Here is a 20,298-nt window from a genome sequence, read left to right on the forward strand (position 1 = left end):
ATATTAACGCATATATGTGGAATCTACAAAAATGTTACACATGATCCTATTTGCAGGGCAGGAATAGAGGTGCAGACGTAGGAACAGACATGTGGACACAGGGGGTAGAGGAGGGTGGGACGAATTGGGAGATTAGGATTGACATATATATACTACCATGAGTAAAACAGGTAGCTAGCGGGAACATGCTATAGAGCACAGGAAGCTCACCTCAGTGCTCTGTGATGGCCTAGATGGGTGGGATGGGGGGGGAGGTCTAAGAGGGAGGGGATATATGTATACATATAACTGATTCACTTCATTGTACAGCAGAAACTAGAACAACGTGGTAAAGCAATTATACGCCAATAAAAAAAAAATAACCCCACATTTGAATCTAAAAAAAGAGTGGCTATGTGTATATGTATAACTGATTCACTTTGCTGTACACATGAAACTAACACAACATTGTAAATCAACTATATTCCAATAAAAATTAAAATAAAATAAAACAAAGAGAAAAAAATAAATAAAAAGTGTGCTCCATATGTTGCTAGTTGTAAATTTAGATTCATTCATCCTTCTGGCAGGGCAATTTTACCACATGTATGAAAAGAGTTTAAAATGTAAACTTTAAAAAAAGTTTAAAACTTGTTGATCTGCTGATTCCATTTCTATTTATTTCTGACTCTGGCTTTATTCTTGTTAAGATCTGACCTGTTTACAGTAGCAAACTTAAAAGAACAAAAGAAACAGGAAAAACAAGGGCAGGGACAGTGACCCCTGGACCATGTCCACACTGTACTATCATAAGACCCTATGATCCTGCCAGCAGTGGGACAACACAACTGATTCTAGGACCTGTAACCACCTACAGCAGAAGACAAACAACTTGTCCAAGCCACAATTCTCAATGTCCCAAAGATAAAAATAAGCTGCTTGCAATTCTAGTTCTAGTAATTTACCCTAAGGAAACAATTCAAGAGGGGCACAAAAATTTCAGCACACACCAAGATTTTTTTTTCCATCATATCACAGGTTGTTTATGACAGCAAATAATTGAAAACAACCTGTATGTCGAATGACAGAACAGCTAAACAATGAGTATAGTATATGAGAGAATATGATTCAAATTCACAAATATTCATAATATAAATGTTAATATGAAAAACAGTCAATACACAGTGAATCCCAAGAGAATACATACATACATAAATACGTTTGTATATGTATGAAGATAAAATGTGAGGAAGCATAAACATTTCATGTTGTATCCCTGCATGTTGGAGCTACGGCTCTTGAAGAATTAACCAAATAGAAGTATCACCGGGTCCTGTAAGTACAGATCTGAATAGACAGGGACGAGGAAGAAACTTGCCAAACCACATGGACTGTTGAGGAGATCCAAGTAGACAAAGTGCCGAGAGATGTGAAAGTAGTACGTACAAAGGGAGTGTTCACAACTTAATATTCACATTTTATATTTAATTAAAAAGAAAATGAACCTAGCCACACTTCACAAAGACCGACAATACTTACTAATTCTATATTTGCCACAAGAAACCACCACACCTTTGGAGAAGATGCACTCACAGATTCTTATTTCCCTGGCTATGAATAATGGCATGAGGTATTCTGGAAACTAGCACACCTAAAGTGGGCAGTGGGGTGGGGGTGGGTTGAGGTTCCGGGGAAGACGGAGGTGAATGTTTCCGTGGTACCTGGAGGAAGTTCTGGCTGGAGATGATGAGCGCCAGCTGAGCACTGAGATCTTCTGCTTGGGCTTGGCTCCCTCTGACCCCCTGGACCAGCTGAGGGATGTGATCAGCCACCGCCTACAGGAAGCAAGGAAAACGAAAACTGAGCACACCCAGGATGGTGACGTACCAAAACGGGGTGTGTGGGGAAACGCCCCCAGCGATAATGTTCTGTGGATGTGCCTTCCCTCCTGGGGGTGCCTGGCCCAGACCCTGGATTCACTCAGCAGCTTTAGCCCGTTGGGCCCTTGCCAACACTGATGCCAACACAGTACCTGGGGGTAGGCTCCTCCCACACACACTCTACCCTGTGGTCCCCCGGGTCCCAATACACGCAGCACAAGGCGATTCTCCATAACGAAGCCTTAAAACAATTTCCCCAGTTGCAGCTCACACCATCCTGGCTCGTTAGGGTTGAAAACCCTAGCATCCAAGAATCTATGCAATTCACAGGTGGATAAACTCAATTCATATGGTCCAATGATCAGAAGAAAGTGAGAGAAGCACTCAACTAACAGCATACTTCAGCATTTCGATATGTGACTTTGCGGGTATATGTTTCATCTGTCAGCTTTCATGTCACTGTGGTTCCTCTTCCTGTGTTCTCACTCCTCAAATAGGAAAACCCAATGCCCGGGATAGGGGAGGGAGGACAGCATCCCAAGGTGAGACCACTTGAAATTGACCGTCTTCCACGGTGCCTAGGAGATGCTGGCCTTTTCCCTCTCTACAAGTCCTCTGGCTTGTCCCTTTGTGCCACGCCACATCTGACCAACCAGGCCCTCAGAGGCCATGGCACAGTGACCGTCACTGCTAAGGAAGGGCCCAAGAGCAGCCCACCCTGGTGACACGTTCTTTTCAGGAGGCTATTTCAGCAAGAATTAAAAAAAAAATTTCGGGCTTCCCTGGTGGCGCAGTGGTTGAGAGTCCGCCTGCCGATACAGGGGACACGGGTTCGTGCCCCGGTTCAGGAAGATCCCACATGCCACGGAGCGGCTGGGCCCGTGAGCCATGGCAGCTGAGTCTGCGGGTCTGGAGCCTGTGCTCCGCAACAGGAGAGGCCACAACAGTGAGAGGCCCGTGTACCGCAAAAAAAAAAAAAAATTTCCAGGAGAATTTCACTCGCATCCTCTTCTGCTGGCTCCAGGAACTTGGCCCACTTTACCTTCTGCACCACAACCTGATAAACAGTAATGCTCTCATTCCCTGACAGAGATACCCACGGGCTGAGTATGTTCCGTTTGTTCATAAAAAGTAGGAGGAAGGTTCATACTATTTTCCTGGACACAAGTAGCGTGTGCTCCCTGAGAAGGGGAAATGCCATTTTGCTACCCCTGCTGGCGGCTGAAGTCAGGCCCCAACAGGAAACCAACTCCCTCCGCAGCAGGGGCCTGGCTCTCAGAAAAAAACCCCTCTTTACGTGCACAACCCCGAGGACAGGGTCCTCCTGCATTGCTGAGGCTTTTCCACCAGAGCAAACTTGCTCCCCAGTGAGGGGCTAGCCTCAGAGAACTGGGATTCAGGACGTGGAGGGCCCTGGGTGGTCTCCCCACAGGAGTAAAGCCATTTTTGAAGTAGAAGCAGCAACACCCCTCACATGTGAATGGTTTCACAGAGGAGATTTGAGAAAGGAGAGAGAAGGCTCAGAGCCCACGCAAATCCAAGATGCCTCTGCACCCAGCTCCCACGGCGAACCGAAGCACGGCAGGGAACTTCAGTCAGGCATGGTGTCAACATGTGGGCGATGGCCAGGCAACGAGATGTGCCTTTGGCACCACTCGGGGCTCTCCCGGGACAGTTAACTCTGGGCGCTCAGAGAAGGCGGCAGAGGTGGACGGCACCCTCTGCGGCACCTTGGCTTCAAGCGCGGCGTCGGCGACAGGTCTCGGAAGATCAGTGAGGCAACCACAGAAAGCACCAGAGCGCGACAGCGACGAGGCCAGACAGGATGAATAAATCCTCAGGTGCCATCAGTGCAAAGCAGGAAGTCACCCCTGCCACGACGAGTGAAGACTGAACACAAAGGCCGCCATTCAAAGGGAGCAAGGCCCTCTGGAAATTCAATGCTTCATTACCGTTTCAGAGCCCTCAACGGCCTTGTCATTGATCCTCCTTGACTTGTGCTCTCAAAAAGGAAAAGAATCTAGACAAAGGAAAGACAATGCTGGGAAAAACATGTTCTCTTTCCAAACACAGGCCATTCGCTTAACAGACAAAAACCAGACGTGTGTGTGTACACCTGGAACATGGGAGCCGGAACAAACTGGATTAGGAGCCTGGATGATCAGTCTTAACCGAATTACCAGGGCACTGGGTGCTCTAATGTTATCAGGGTCTCCTCCAGCAGACCTGGCTCTCTGGCAGCTGGTGCCTCACCTTGCAGCTCTGGACCAGCTGCTGCTGGGCCGCGGGGTTCTTGTTGGACACGGCCGCGTTCTGGGAGGCGGCGATGGTCTGCGTGGCTGCAGCTGCAGCCTGCTTGGCTGCAACCTGGGGAGGACAGTAAGAGGAGGTGAGGCAGGGTTCACAGGTGCAAACACACACACACGCACATTGATATAAATCCCCTCCACTAAAGGGGGTCACCGCACAGCTCCAAGAAAGGGCACACCAGGCACAGACTCCACCCTTTCAGCACCAATGACATTCTAACCTAGCCACGCCCTGTTGTCTTCCTTTGGTTGAAGTACCCTGGGACAATTGCAAAAGACAGGCTCTAGTGCCGATGTTCACCTGTCATTTCTCAAAAAGACAAGGGACGAGTCCCAGGACCGCGATGCCACTGATAAGCGGCACGAAGTCTAAATGTTTTAGGAGAAAAACATTTCTCCCACAAGAAGCATGGGCTGCTCTCTGGGTCAAGCACCAAGCACACACACTGGGGCTCCTGACTTGCCTGGGCTCAGAAAGGCCCAGATGTCCCCACTGGCGTACTTAATCGTGTTTAGTCTCTAGTCTCCCTCCACAGACAAGGAGGTCAGCTTTCCTCCAGAACTCAGCAGATTACACATGGAGGGATTCCTCACTAGAGCCAAGTTCTGGCCTCTAATGCCCCCAAATTTTAGTCTAAGACTCTCCTGTGTACATTTGTGAGAGAGATTTATTTTCTTACAGAATTTGTGCCTATTACTTTTTTTTTTCCCGAGAATAAATAAGCATTCTGAAAGACGACAAAAGTATTTATTACTCCCTTCCAAACCTATTTATCCCCATCTCCAGTCTTCCGAAGTTCCTATCATCTACTGGGAGTCGTGAAAGAGTATTACCTCCAACAATATATATACATTTTTAGCTAAAGGTCCTTTCTGAACGTGTACATCCCTTAATGCCAGGAAAAAAAAAAAAAAAAAACCTGGTTCCTCCTGAAAGAAAATTTGAATTCTGTTCAAGAATGTTAAACTCTGAAAAGATTCTGACATTGTGCAACCATGAACTGAAGCAGTTTTTCAAACTGTGTCAATGGACCTAAACCACTGAACATAAACGTACGATGTCCCTAAACCAGCCGTTCAAAGCATTAAACTGCACCTAAAGCATTAAACTGCATCGTCTATCTTGATTTAGCTTCCTTTCTAGGGGCACTGCCTTATGAATTCGCTTATTCTTTCAGTGGACTCTGTGCAAATCTAAAACGTGGAAAACCAGCCTCTTTACTGACCTCCAGTCGGTTGACGATTTTTTTCTTAATAGCATTCTGGGCTGCGGCGTTGGTTGCCACCCGGAGACCTTCTGCAGCTTCTCTCAGCCTTTGCTGCTGGTCCTCGTTCTCAGGGTTGGCTGCAGCTCCCTACGAAGGTGAAAAGAAAGATTCCAAGAGGTCCAAGGGGCAGCATGCCACAGACGCTGAATTCATGCCTTCAATGTTACTTTTTCCTATGAATACCAAGGAACAGGAAGAGAGAAGCCAAAGCAGTATCTTTATGAGAAAGATGTTTCCTCTCACAACAAAAAAATATCTACCAGGGGATGTTTCCAAACTGCACAGCTAAACAAGAAAAATCCAATAATAATTAAATTAAATAAACAATTAAACACTTGAGATCATAGCATTCATCATCCACATAAATTACCTTGTGGTGAGAAACCCAACGGTTTAAAAGATGTTAAGATAAATCTCCCTCCTGCTCACATCTCTCAGGGAGAATTTTATTTTAATTGGTGTGACAGACACATATTGCTGCTGAAAGATTCTCCTGTCCTGCGGCACTGGTGAATGAGAATGGGCTAAGATTACAGCGTAACACAGGGGCCCGGATGGAAGGAGTGGGGGGATGGGAACGCCATCCAAAATTCTATAAGCCACTGTGGTTCAAGAAAGGCCATGTCTAGAAATTGCATTCCTAGAGAGTCTGGGCTGGCAAATATAGCTAAGTAGAACTGGTCCCCAACTGTACTAATGAGAGAAATCGATGCCCCTATCCACGCAGGGAAAGAGGGGGGTGCTGTGCACAGCCGATGGCCATGTTTCCCTTGTGTACGCCCACGGCTCTTTTACTGTGTTGCTGTAGGTTAAAGTGTGTTAGGAGTCCAAGTGGATTTTAGTTAGATGGGTAGGATTTTGAAGCAGGGAAAGGCTAAAGGTAATGTAGGGAGAGGATAATTTTACTGCCCAATAACTCGACAAAAACTGAAAGCACATCCAGTCTTCCACGTCCACCTGAGATAAAAGCATCAATCAAGATTCTTCTCACAGGGCCTGGATGCTTTGTGACCAGCACTGGATGTATGTAGATGAATGAGTTTCTTCCCATGAACATTTTCGGGCAATAATATTTGCTTGTGAGGCAGAAAGAAACACGCCAATTATCGAAATCAATTTTCTAAACATCTCAATTTTCCATGGGAACACCTTGCCAAATTTACCAATTTGCAAAAATCTCTTTCATTGAACTACGATATGTATAAAAGGTCATAGGAATTCACACTGAATGGAACAGTTTTAACATCTGTGACAGAGTTGTTTTGCCATCCTCTTGGATGGAATCTTCGTTTAAATTTAAACCACTTTTAGTAGTCTTGATTTTTGTGTTTTTAGCAACTAAAAAATTATATTTTTTGCATTTCACATATAAAAGGATTGTTTGGGCTCCTTTTGCATTCTTCTGCAAGTTTATGGGAGTCATTTTATTTTTTCTGGTTTATGAGAGTCATTTTATTTTTTCTGGTCATCATCTGGTATTTTCTAAAGCCACTCCTTTATCAATGCCTCCAGTGGCATGCCAGCCTTAACTGTGTGTTTCAAGCAGCAGGAAAGCACCATTTCTGCACGTTACACTGACGTGCGTGTCTGGATCCTTCCTTAGCAATATCTTTTTTATGATGAATGTGGATTAGATATGGGGTACTAATCTTGGCCTGAAATCTTAGTTACTGATTATGAAATCTTTTTTTTCTTCATACTAAATATATTCTTTGGAAGTCTAACCATCGTACATTCTTTGTCTTTCAACAAAATTCAGCAAATTAAAATATTACCATGACAACAAAGTATCAACTTTTAACTAAAAAGTTAAAAGAACTTAACAAAAACACTCAACCTTGTCCCATCTAATATAAATAAACAAAAATAACAAACACTTTGGTAACTTGGTAAAATGCCGTGAAAGAGTCTGGGGAGCACTACACATCTAAAAACAAATGTGCACATTGGTCCTGGCTCAGTCCTGGTTATGTGATGGTAGGTTTAATCTTTCTGAGTTTTAATTTTCTCATTTGTAAAGTAAGGGACAGATTAGATTTTTCACTAAGATTCTTTCCAGCCTAGCAAGTAATTTTTGTGAACATGAGGGTTTGCCTGAAATGGCTTTCTTTAAACTTAGGAGAAAAAAAAGGAAACAAAACTAGTAACAACCTTAAAAATATTAACTATAATCCAAAACCCTAATGCGTATTTTTGCTAAAAGGGATGCTAAGGAACAGAGTTCCTTGACTGAAAGAAGGATCAGGGACAGAGGAAGGAAGTTCGGACCCTGCCCCTCCTTGGGACTCTCTTCAGCCCTACCCAAGACATATCTCTAAGGACTATCAGCCCCTCAGGTAATACAATGGTGAGTCAGACAAGGAGGAAGGTCTACTGGATGTCACTGCATGTCACATTACATCGAAAGTGAAGCAATTCACACACTTGGTTGAGACACATTACTGTTCTGTTAGAGACCAAGGAGGCAGGCTAAGCTGTGGGGATGTTTAATGAATCTGAAATGCATAGGAATACATTCAACACGTTACCTGGGTGATATGAAGTTGAAAGTCATTTCTATTTTCTTATTTATACTTACTGCATTTTCTATTCATTTCACCAAAAGCATATGCTAATTGCATAATAAAAACATCATAGATAAATACAGCCTTATCCATTTAAAATAGTTCTCGCCCGGAGGTGGGCATCGGAATCTTCTGTGAAACACACACACATACACCGGGTCTTAGCAGCAAACTCGGAAGTTAGGCTCTTTGGGGGTGGAATTAAGGCATGTGTACCTCAGTAAGTTTCACAGGGTTCTGAAACAGAGCCCTGGATAAGAATCACTGGCTTTTAACAGCAATTAGAGAAGAAAAATAAAAGGAATCCAAATTGGAAAAGAAGAAGTAAAACTGTCACTGTTTGCAGATGACATGATACTATACATAGAGAAGCCTAAAGATGCTACCAGAAAACTACTAGAGCTAATCAATGAATTTGGTAAAGTAGCAGGATACAAAATAAATGCACAGAAATCTCTTGCATTCCTATACACTAATGATGAAACATCTGAAAGAGAAATTAAGGAAACACTCCCATTTACCACTGCAAAAACAAAAAGAATAAAATACCTAGGAATAAACCTACCTAAGGAGACAAAAGACCTGTATGCAGCAAACTATAAGGCACTGATGAAAGAAAAATTAAAGATGATACAAACAGATGGAGAGATATACCATGCTCCTGGATTGGAAGAATCAACATTGTGAAAATGACTACACTACCCAAAGCAATTTACAGATTCAATGCAATCCCTATCAAACTACCAATGGCATTTTTCACAGAATTAAAACAAAAAATTTCACAATTTGTATGGAAACACAAAAGACCCCGAATAGGCAGAGCAATCTTAAGAAAGAAAAAACAGAGCTGGAGGAATCAGGCTCCCTGACTTCAGACAACACTACAAAGCTACAGTAATCAAGACAGTATGGTACTGGCACAAAAACAGAAATATAGATCAATGGAACAGGAGAGAAAGCCCAGAGATAAACCAATGCACAGATGGTCACCTTATCTTTGATGAAGGAGGCAAGAATATACAATGGAGAAAAGAGAGCCTCTTCAATAAGTGGTGCTGGGAAAACTGGACAGCTACATGTAAAAGAATGAAATTAGAACACTCTCTAACACCATACACAAAAAGAAACTCAAAATGGATTAAAGATCTAAATGTAAGGCCAGACACTATAAAACTCTTAGAGGAAAACATAGGCAGAACACTCTATGACATAAATCACAGCAAGATCCTTTTTGACCCACCTCCTAGAGAAAGGGAAATAAAACCAAAAATAAACAAATGGGACCTAATGAAACTTAAAAGTTTTTGCTCAGCAAAGGAAACCATAAACAAGAATCACTGGCTTTTAAGTTAGAATGGGCATCATCAGAAAATCTACAAACAACAAATGCTGGAGAGGGTGTGGAGAAAAGGGAACCCTCTTGCACTTTTGGTGGGAATGTAAATTGATAACAGCCACTAAGGAGAACAGTATGGAGCTTCCTTAAAAAACTAAAAATTAGAATTACCATATGACCCAGCCATCCCACTACTGGGCATATACCCAGAGAAAACCATAATTCAGAAAGACACATGCACCCCAATGTTCAATGCAGCACTATTTACAATAGCCAGGTCATGGAAGCAACCTAAATGCCCATCAACAGACGAATGGATAAAGAAGATGTGGTACATATATACAATGGAATATTACTCAGCCATAAAAAGGAATGAAATTGGGTCATTTGTAGAGATGTGGATGGATCTAGAGACTGTCATACAGAGTGAAGTAAGTCAGAAAGAGAAAAACAAATACTGTATATTAACGCATGTATGTGGAACCTAGAAAAATGGTACAGATGAACTGGTTTGCAGGGCAGAAGTTGAGACACAGATGTAGAGAACAAACGTATGGACACCAAGGGGGGAAAGCCGTTGGGGGGGGGGGTGGGTGGTGGTGTGATGAATTGGGAGATTGGGGTTGACATGTATACACTGATGTGTATGAAATGGATGACTAATAAGAACCTGCTGTATAAAAAAATAAATAAAATAAAACTCAAAAATTAAAAAAAGAAGCATCATGACATAGGATAGCTGTCAAAAAGCACAAAGTTGTCTGTTAACTCTTTATTCAAACTCTCCTATAAATAGCTACTGGGTTTTGGGTAACAGTGAAGCAGGAAACACCTATGGAAAATCTTTTTTTTTTTTTTTTTAAGTGGTGAGTTTTGAGAATTTGCTGCCTTTATTCTTATGTATATATTTATATGTACATACATTCTTTTTCAGATTCTTTTCCCATATAGGTTATTACAAAATATGGAGTATACTTCCCTGTGCTATATAGTAGGTCCTCGTTGTTTATCTATTTTATATATAGTAGAGTGTATATGTTAATCCCAAATTCCTAATTTATCCCTCTCCCCACCTTTCCCCTTTGGTAACCATAAGTTTGTCACCTATGCAAAATCTTGAAAGAAGTTTAGCTGAGAAGTCGAATGGAGGGCAAAGTGACATTAAGGCTGCAGGAAGAAAACAGGTCAAAGTGAATTTACTGTTGAAATCTCAAGTTGAAATTAATCATCATTTTCACTAAAGCCAATGGCAATGACCCAATGTAAAAAGAGTACTGGCTAAGCAGGGACTCTTGTCTATGGCTGAGTCAGCACCACTTCCCTAAAGAGTTTTTTCATTCATGTGTTCCAAGACCTTCCCCTTTCCCACTTGAAGAAGGTTAAACATTACAAAGCCATATAGATTTTAAACAAACAAAAATGCACACTCGTCTGACCATTCTCTTTCTTGAAGATACCTTCCAAATCCTAACTTTCAATGATGTTCACTTTTCAATTGAATAAATCCAATGTACTACCTTTGCAGCCTCCACCATGCGAGCGGTAGAGTCAGCCAGGAGTTTGGCCGCTGCCAGGAGCTTCTTGGAATTCTCCATGTCGATTTCTGCTTCCGCATCTGACCTCATGGCGTTGACGAGGTCTGAGGTGGCCTGAGCCAGGACCCGGGCCTGGCGTACCATTTCACCTAGAGGGTGGGACAGAGGATGCAGTCTGTTTGTCTGCTTCCTAAAGCTCAGGGGAAACCTCAGGAGCCAGCACAGTCTTGTCTCTATTCCTCTGGCAAAAGGGACGAAGAGAAATGAGCCTCCATGCTCCATTCCTAAGCAATGAAGCCAAGTCAGATTCTGAACCAAAAATACTCCCTGCGGCTGCCAGGCCTGTCTACCCCCAATCACATCCAAGTTCAGTCTTTAACTGTGCGGGATAAAAATGACATAAGTAACCTAAGAGGAACCCTTTATAAAGAGAAGGCAGGGAACAAGATTATGTGGATTTATTATGTGCATTTAAGCTTAGTAAATACTTATATAGAAAATATTATTTACCTCACGTCAGAAGCCACTTACACAAAAGCCCCTATAATGAGCTCTTTGAGTAATGTGCACAGGAAAAATATTCTAAAATTTTGAGTCAATCTGCATGCTACCTAACACCAGATGAGTGGTATCACATAACCTACTCTATTTGTGTCACTTGGCTCTCACTCATAGGAAGCACAGACCCCAGTTTCATGCTCAGATGCTGAGATTTGCCTTGGCCCAGTCTTCCTATCAATCTACTCACCCTTTCCTTCCCAGCATTGATTTTGATCTCGTTATTAGTAATTGTTATTAGTAGCTGGGATTTTACTGTTATCTATTTCAACTTCCTTTTGGAAGTGGGAGGGGTACCATCGTCAACATTAAAAATAAAACTACTCAAATATGAGCAATTTCCTCCCCGAAAGGTCATTTGTGAAGGATGACGAAGCATCATTAACATTAAGGGGGAAAAAGGCTTTCACGAAAATCAAAAAGTGCTCAGTTCAAGGTACCCTGGATTGGATCCTGGGACAGTGAATGGACATTAGTGAAAAGTTGGTGAAATCTGAACCATGTCCGTAGTTTAGTTAACAGTAACATACCAATGCTCATCTCCCAGTTCTGACCAATGTCCCGCGGCCTAACGGAGATGCTAAAAAGGAGGGAAACTGGGAAGGGTACAAGAGAAGTCTATTACCCCAGCAACTTTACTGTATATAGAAAAAATATTCCAAAGTAAAAAGTTTATTAAAAAAAATAAAAACAAAAGAACCAAAAAAATCCAGATGTGTGGAGCAGTGCCATCTCTTAAATCACTTAAGAAGGATAGAGAAAATCACAAGGTAATTTTCTTTAAAAATATAGTCGTTAAGAAGTGTTGCTCTGTGCTGAGGAAGAAGTAGGAAAATAGACTTCTTACAAACTCCTGGTAGGGTTGCAAATTGTGGAACCTTTCTGGAGAGAAACTTCAGACACGTTTAAAATAAAAAATGTACATACTTATTGGCCCAGAAATTCAACTGATAGGAATTTATCCTACATATACTCCCCAAAGTAAACAGAGATATTTTTACAAGAATGGTTACTGCAATATTAATTTTGTAAAACAAACAGAAACTTGGAAACCACCTAAATGTCCATTAAAAGACAACTGGTTAAGTAGATTATGATGCATTCATTGAATAGAATACTATGCTGTCATTAAAAAGATTAGTGTATAGGTCAACATGAAGAAACTTTCTAATATATTCAGTGGAAAAGGTTGCAGAAGAGTATGTGTAACAGAATTTCATTAATATGAAAAGAAAGAGGGTGTTGTACATACACATAAATGTCAGTAGGAAGATTGAACATTTCTGCAAAGATGAAACAGAAATTGGTAAGTGGTCAATTCTAGAGATTTAGATGGGATAGTGATGGGCTGGGTCTCGGGAGACGTAATTTTTAACTAATAGACTGAAAAGGTGCATTTTACATACATACATACACTATATATATATATATATATATATATATATCGTGATGTTTGACATCTTAGAAAAACCTTTCTGGTTGGAAAGAGACTGCCCCTCCCAGAGCTAGCCAATACTTAGAGATAGTAAAGGGTCTAGCCAAGAGCATGGTGGTAAACTACCCAATCCAGAGTCATCCTCTGTCTGGTCCCTACAGCCCAGGAGACAATATTCCTCTGCCTTCATCATCCCAGAGCCATGGACCAGGCAACTAGGGATCACCTCTATAAGGGTAGAGCCAGCTGAAATTATTCAGACTTGCCAAACTTAAGCTGTTCATCTTGCCTTTCCCACAGAAATCCCAACGTAGGTGGTGGCCTAAGCTCTCTCCTCAATCCTGTCTTCTGCCATCTGATCAGAACTTGATGCTCCCCCTGTGACCCTGTGTGACACGCAGTGACCCCCTGTGTGGGACCTGTCAGTGTAATAAACTTCATTCCAAGCCTCATTCCTGCCTACCCCTGTGGCTGCACCAACTTTACCGTATCCAACGTGGACATTCTTGGAACAAAAGGGATTTACTGTGTAACTGAATTATTAAATAAAGATACCCTAGTTAACGTTAAGTCTTTCAGTGTTGCTGGGACAGGCACATTAGGAGTCTCAAATCTTCTTCCCAGCCTCAGGGAAGAAGTCTCTGACTGAGGCGGATGAGAACTTGCCCTTTTGCCAGATGTCCAGGCAACCATCGTCCGACTCACTCACAATCATCACCATCAGGGAACCCTAAACCGACCGGCCCACCCACAGACCAGCCCCTCACCAGCATCGCCCATGGAGCTGAAGATGCTCTCGGTGACACACATGATGGTGTCGGTGGCCTGGTCATAGCGACCAATGGGCTCGCCTCGGCTGGCGAACTGTCGCACATGCTGCAGGAGATCGTGGAGGGCCTGGCTGACCACACTGGCCGCCGCGCTGACCTGCTTCAGCAGCTCAGTGTCGTCGGTGGCTGCCTGGCAGGCGTGGACGCAGTTCTCCACTGAGCGGTCCACGAGCTTCCCTGCTTCAATCAGCTGCTCCTGGCACACAGGGGAGCTGATGGTGGGGCTCACGACCTGAAGCGAGACAGGAGTGAGTCTTGGTTACCGTGGGACAACTCTGGTCTCCAGCACCCACTAGCATTTCCACCACATCCTTCTGTGGTCTGGGCCTCAGTTCCTTATTTATAGGACCAGGGATTCAACCAAACCATCACTGAGGTTTCTCATACTTCACCATTTCACTTTGTGATTTTAGATGCCCATTAACTTTCATCTCCATTAGTGCTCTACAACCATTGATACTACTGACTACTTCTGTAGAGAGAAATTTCTGATATTTACCCTTTATACCTCCTGCTCTTAGGAACCTCTGAATTGAGTCTTCTGAGCTGAGATAAAGACTATGTAAAAGAATTATATTTTTTTCCAGAGGAATATATTATATTTCCTGGAACTCTGCCTCTAAATTATTTGAAAGATTAGAGGAGTTGTGTCAGTAATCTGTGATACTAGGATGGTGAACGAGGAAAGCAGGAGGGAGACCATCAGTGACCCCTCTGACTGATGTTGCAAATGCTCCGATAGGACCAGAAATGCCAGGCTGAACCAGATTACACATCTGTACAATATGTTATGTCATCAGGTTGAGAAACAGATGGCTCCCATCTTGTGACACGTCATCTCAGCAAAGATACACATGGTTGAGTGGAAAGGGTACCTGAAGTCAGACTGGCCCGAGTTGCAACCCTAGTCCTGCCACTTACGATTTCTGTGGCTGTCATCAGTAACATCTAAGGGCCTCAGTTTCCTCTTCAGTAAACCGGGGATGATGGTGCTTAATGAAGTAGTGTATTACACAGAGGGTGTACATCCTAACTGGCAGTCATGGACTTCATCATTACCTCCTTCCGATTCTGTGCAGTGCAGAAAGGGCTCCCATGGACTCTACGGATTATTACTGAACCCATATCTAATGCTGTAACTGCACAATCCAAGAGCTCTTTGTGCACAGGGGTAAAGAAGACACACTGAGAAGTCCAAAGGGGAGACACAGCAATTGGCATGTAGAAATGGCAATGAGATACAAAAAGGACCACTGCCTGAGGACTTGAACAAGGAAAAAATGATTAAAGAACTAGACACCTTATACTAAAATCCTGTCGTGTCACCTAAAAGACACCTGAAGCAAGCTCTAAGTCTTAGACAATTTTAACAAGTTCTGCCCCTGGTTCCTCTCAATGCCTGGAGGCAGATGAGAGCGTGTGACACTCTGTAGAAAGGGCTGGGGTGCCAGCTGGCTTACCTTGGCACACGCCACAAGCTGGGAGGTGGAGAGGGCACACTGGGTGGCGGCAGCAATCACCCTGTTCTGTAGGACTGTGTCCTCAGCCACTTGGGCAACATTCTTTGCCTTTAGTACCAACATGGCAGCAGCATTGGCAACAGCTTTGGCCAAACTCATTAAGACGTCCTAAGAAAAGGGAAAAAAAAAATAGTCATTTATATTTTCCTAATCACGCTTCACAGCCTGAAAGTAAAGTGTGGTGGTCCACTTAAACATTTTATTAAAATTCCATTTGACCTTTTTCCTTCCGTACTTTAGAAAAATATTTTTCCATTTATTCTTCTGAAATGTCCAGTTAGCCTGAGAGCTAATTAAGGAAGGAGACTTACATCCTAATAACACAGTCTCCTATACATTAAGTAGCATAGGTTTCAATCCAAAATCGGTTAGTGTGAGGGAAAGGCTTGTATTTTAACCACTGACTCACATTTGTGCACTTAAACAACACTTAGAATCTTGACAACATCTCCTGAGTCTGTGGTGGGTCAGCTGAAAATATACACTATGAGCAGCAGGAAGGATAAAATTCACGGCCTCCATCATCATGCCCCACTCTAACTTGAAAATTTATTTTTCTGATTTCTACTTTGCACAAGATCCAAGCCGTCATCAGAAATTCAGCCACATCTCGGCCTCCAGAGGGCAACGTTGAACATGCACGGATAGCACCTCCAGCTCAAGAGCCCGTGAATGCTCTGAACGTAAGTGATTCTCAGTGTTCTGGTGCCTTCTGGATGGAGATGAATTATTATGAAAAGTGGAAAGGGAGCCTACATAAATAAACCAGCTACAAGAAGACCTCACTGAAGATGCAAGGAGCTCTGCGCCTTTAGAGATCAGTTTATGCTTCAAGTCAACATAAAGGCTTTCTGCCTGCAGGATGGAGAATCCTTTGACTTAGCCCATCAGATGTGTCACCCACTTCTGTGACCTGAAGAATCACCACTGCTACGTTTAATTCACTTCTTGGCTTTTAATACTGAAAGTCATTTATTTGGTTTGGAAATGCCTTCCCAAACATATAAGCCATTATTATTTTGAACATGTCAAGGCTTTCTCCCAGAGGAAGTGTGGTCAGAAGTCTTTATTAATTCATCAGATAATGAAAAGCACTTTTGATTCTGAATGCAAAGGGCACCACAGAGTCTTTACAACAAGGTATTTTATGAGAAGATATACTGGGAAGAGTGTTTAGCCTGTACAATTTTACACAGAGCAAAGACTCTACCTTATCCCGGCAAATCAGAAACCCATGAATCCACCAAATAAGCAGCTTTTAAAATGGACAACAACAAAGCAGCCTGAAAGGAACAGCTTGGTCCAGCCTTTTTTAGGTCTCTGGTGTTTACTGGATGTCCAAGGGAAAACCACAGCCTGTGGTGCCGAAAGTTGAAGATGCCTTTGGGATCTGACTGGCACTCATCTGTCATACAACTTCTAGAAACTGCTCCCAACATGGCCTGCAAAGTTACAGTTCTTGGACATCTATCTCAATGCTCAGGGAAAACAAAATTTGAATGTCACAAATTATTATCAAGATTTTTAAAAGCAGTCTTCCCAAAATGGGTCAAAGTATTCCTTCCCTTGATAGGATCCATCTTTTCACCCAGGGACCAAGATTCGGTCATGCAGACTCTTGACTGTTCTAAAGGGCTTTGTTAGACTCATTTATAGAAATCCTGCTCCTCCAATTAATTTTGTCCCAGAAAAAAAAAAATACAGTTAGAAAAAGAACGTGATACTATGGCTATAGTTGCTGACAAGGCCCTTGTCAAACTTTTCAACAAGACCACTATTATGCAGCTCATGTAAAATAAATCTTTGTTAACTCTGGGAACATGCAGTACATTGAAAACTCAATAAAAAGCTCCAAGATAGGATCTCAAGAATCAGAAAAATAGAGAGTAAGAAATCCAATGTCAGTAAGCCAGGGGCTACCCATAACTGGAGGAGGTTGTAGGATCACCTTACTGTCCTGGTGTTTACCTAGAGAACGGGAAACATTCAAGCCAGGCCTTCGCCTGTTAAGAACGCCTCCACAGGACCTACCCTAAACTTGAACCTGCTTCCCTAGCACGTCTGCATAGAAGCAGATATTAGGAGGCGGAGTTTGCATTTACACTGTGATGGAAACGGTCTGTCAAAGAAAAAAAAAGAGGAAAATCTTAAAAGAAAAACAAAAAACACCTCAAGGCAGGGACTTCTCTGGTGGCACAGTGGTTAAGAATCTGCCTGCCAGTGCAGGGGTCATGGGTTTGATCCCTGGTCTGGGAAGATCCCACATGCTACGGAGCAACGAAGCCCGTGCGCCACAACTACTGAGCCTGCGCGCCTAGAGCCCACACACCGCAAAGAAGAGTAGCCCCCGCTCGGTGCAATTAGAGGAAGCCCATGTGCAGCAGTGAAGACTCAACATAGCCAAAAATACATACATACATACATACATACATACATACATACATACATACTCAAGGATATACGAGATGCCTTAACGAAGGACTGTGACTTCCCTCTCAATCTTCCCAAACACTTTGGAAAATAAGTTGACTGCATCAAGATAATTAACCAAGTAAACCAACAGATGGATCTCGTATTTACGCAATTCCTAAGTAGGTACCTACCTACAAAGAATTACTTGCTCTAATACAGAATGCACAGGACACACAAGGGTAGTTTGAGGATCTGACTAAGGGGAAGTCAGGATGGGGACATAATTCGCTTGGCTTTACTGAGATGTATTTATGTGGTCTACAGTTAATTCTGTTTATAGTTATTATTGGACATTCCAGCACAGAAATGGCTTCCAGAAATACTCCTACCACTCATTATGGGTCTCAGCCTCCATGATCACATGAATGTTCATGCACTGAATGTCTCATTGTATTGCAGGATCTGAATGAGTGCTATGTTCCCAGCACCCCAGGAATGTGGAGAGTAGAGAAGGTACATGTTTCATGTATCCACAACATACATGACCATGTCTTAGCATAACTGACACGTCTTGAGGTGATGAAGTTTGGCAGTTCTAGACAAAATAGCAAGCAAAATTGCCCCGAAGCGACTTGAACGCTAATGGAAAGTTGAATGATCCTTTAATTCTGAATTCTACAGAAATCCCAAACATTGAACCTGACATAGGATTTGGAAAAGGGCATCTTCCAGAGAACAAGGGCTCAAACTATAACAGTTTAATTAGAATGTATTTGTATGTTACTTGTAAAATGAAGACTTAGGAGGATGAGGAATGAAAGGCATCTTCCCACAAGTATGTGAAGAGTTCATCTGAGCCTGAAGATCCCTGGCAGAAGGCCTCTGCACCCCATCTGCGGGGTCCGGGAATAGAGGCAAACAGGTTGAGATCTTGTCTGAGCTGGCAGTGCATCCAGCCAGCTGCAAACAGTGGCTACAGCTGATCCCCAGAGGACACGTCCCTGGTATTGGAAAAAAAGGGGTGACAAAAAGACTGCCACACTTGTGGTTTTGGATATGACACAGACAAGAGACCCAGCTCTAAACACAAAGGAAAGCCTGTCCTATGTGTCAGCAGAGTGTAAGGGAGCGCCCGTGTTTTCACTCTTACATGTGAACTCAAGAATGATGCAATTAGGGACTTCCCTGGTGGCACAGTGGTTAAGAATCCTCCCGCTGGGGAAGGGGAAGCTGGGACGAAGTGAGAGAGTAGCATTGACATACCAAATGTAAAATAGATAGCTAGTGGGAAGCAGCCACATAGCACAGGGAGATCAGCTCGGTGCTTTGTGACCGCCTAGAGGGGTGGGTAGGGAGGATGGGAGGGAGGCTCAAGAGGGAGGGGATATGGGGATATATGTATACTTACAGCTGATTCACTTTGTTGTACAGCAGAAACTAACACAACATTGTAAAGCAATTACACTCCAATGAAGATATTAAAAAAAAAAAAAAAAGAATCCACCTGCCAATGCAAGGGACACAGGTTTGATCCCTGGTCCAGGAAGATCCCACATGCCGCAGAGCAACTAAGCCCGCAAGCCACAACTACTGAGCCCACGCACCTAAAGCCCGTGCTCCACAACAAGAAAAGCCACTGCAATGAGAGCCCGCGCACCACAATGAACAGTAGCCCCCGCTTGCCGCAACTAAAGAATGCCCACACACAGCAACGAAGACCCAACACAGCCAAAAATAAAGAAATAAATTTATAAGGTAAAAAATAAAAACATTTTTAAAAAGTAATGTCTTCATAAAAAAAAGAAAGAAAAAAAAAGAATGATGCAATTAAAAACCACCCCAAATAGATAAAACAAGCTTGGCCACGAGTTGATAACTCTAGAGGTTGGGTGGTCAGTATAAGGGTGGTTGTGACATTATTCCATCCATATCTGTGTTTGAAGAAAGTGTAGCATGCTTACTAGTGAGAACAGCTAAGTAAGTGTTTCAAAGTGGTGATGCACGATGTAAGTGAAATGAGTCTTTCAATTAAAAATTCTTTTTCTTTAACACATAAAGACCACACTCTGAGATAATCCACCTTCATCTTTTTTTTTGTCTGCTCAAGGAAGACTCAGTTTTTCATTACCTTCTCCCTGCTTGGGTCTAAGGCCATCGCTTAGGCTCCAAGGTTATGGGCTGCAAATATCTTACCTGGAATCGCTCATCAGTCTCATTCTCTCCGATCTGCCGCAGAAGATCTCCACTGGCTTGTCCAATACTTCCAGCAGCGGTCAAAACTGTCTGTCGAGGCTACGAACACAGAGCACATCTTAGTGGGAAAGAGAATGCATTGCCTCCCCAGCGCCGTCAGACAGGGCAGTGCAGGAAGAGGAATCCTACAGGATGGCCTCCTCCTGCACCTCAGTGAGACTCTTGAACTATCTGCCAGACGGGAGACATCCACGTCCTGGTGGAATCTATGCAAGGAAATGCCTGTGGCTCACAAACCAGCAATGGCTGCATAGATGTGAAATGCTCAAATAATGAGCCTCATTCAGCTGGTAGGAAATTAGCGTACAGACTTGTATCCCCTTTAAATGTGTATTGGTCATGTGTGTTAGTTTCTGAGGTTACATCTAATCAAGTACCCTTGGGTGGGGAAAGGAGGCTTCCTACTAAGAGCTCAACCA

The 20,298-nt window shown here is 43.0% G+C and overlaps 1 protein-coding gene across 1 annotated transcript in view; it reads right to left on the bottom strand.

Annotated features, from left to right (window-relative positions):
• The window catches only part of TLN2 (talin 2), a 443,787-nt gene that overhangs the window by 125,457 nt on the left and 298,032 nt on the right, over positions 1 to 20,298 (bottom strand). Inside the window, exons 19-25 of the mRNA XM_004274706.2 lie at positions 19,820 to 19,918; positions 15,155 to 15,322; positions 13,632 to 13,926; positions 10,854 to 11,020; positions 5,395 to 5,523; positions 4,113 to 4,226; positions 1,701 to 1,814 (exon numbers count right to left, since the gene is read on the bottom strand). Coding sequence (XP_004274754.1) covers positions 1,701 to 1,814; positions 4,113 to 4,226; positions 5,395 to 5,523; positions 10,854 to 11,020; positions 13,632 to 13,926; positions 15,155 to 15,322; positions 19,820 to 19,918 — 1,086 coding nt within the window. The remainder of the gene's footprint in view (positions 1 to 1,700; positions 1,815 to 4,112; positions 4,227 to 5,394; positions 5,524 to 10,853; positions 11,021 to 13,631; positions 13,927 to 15,154; positions 15,323 to 19,819; positions 19,919 to 20,298) is intronic.

Source organism: Orcinus orca, chromosome 2 (assembly GCF_937001465.1).
Source record: "Orcinus orca chromosome 2, mOrcOrc1.1, whole genome shotgun sequence".
Taxonomy (NCBI): domain Eukaryota; kingdom Metazoa; phylum Chordata; class Mammalia; order Artiodactyla; family Delphinidae; genus Orcinus; species Orcinus orca.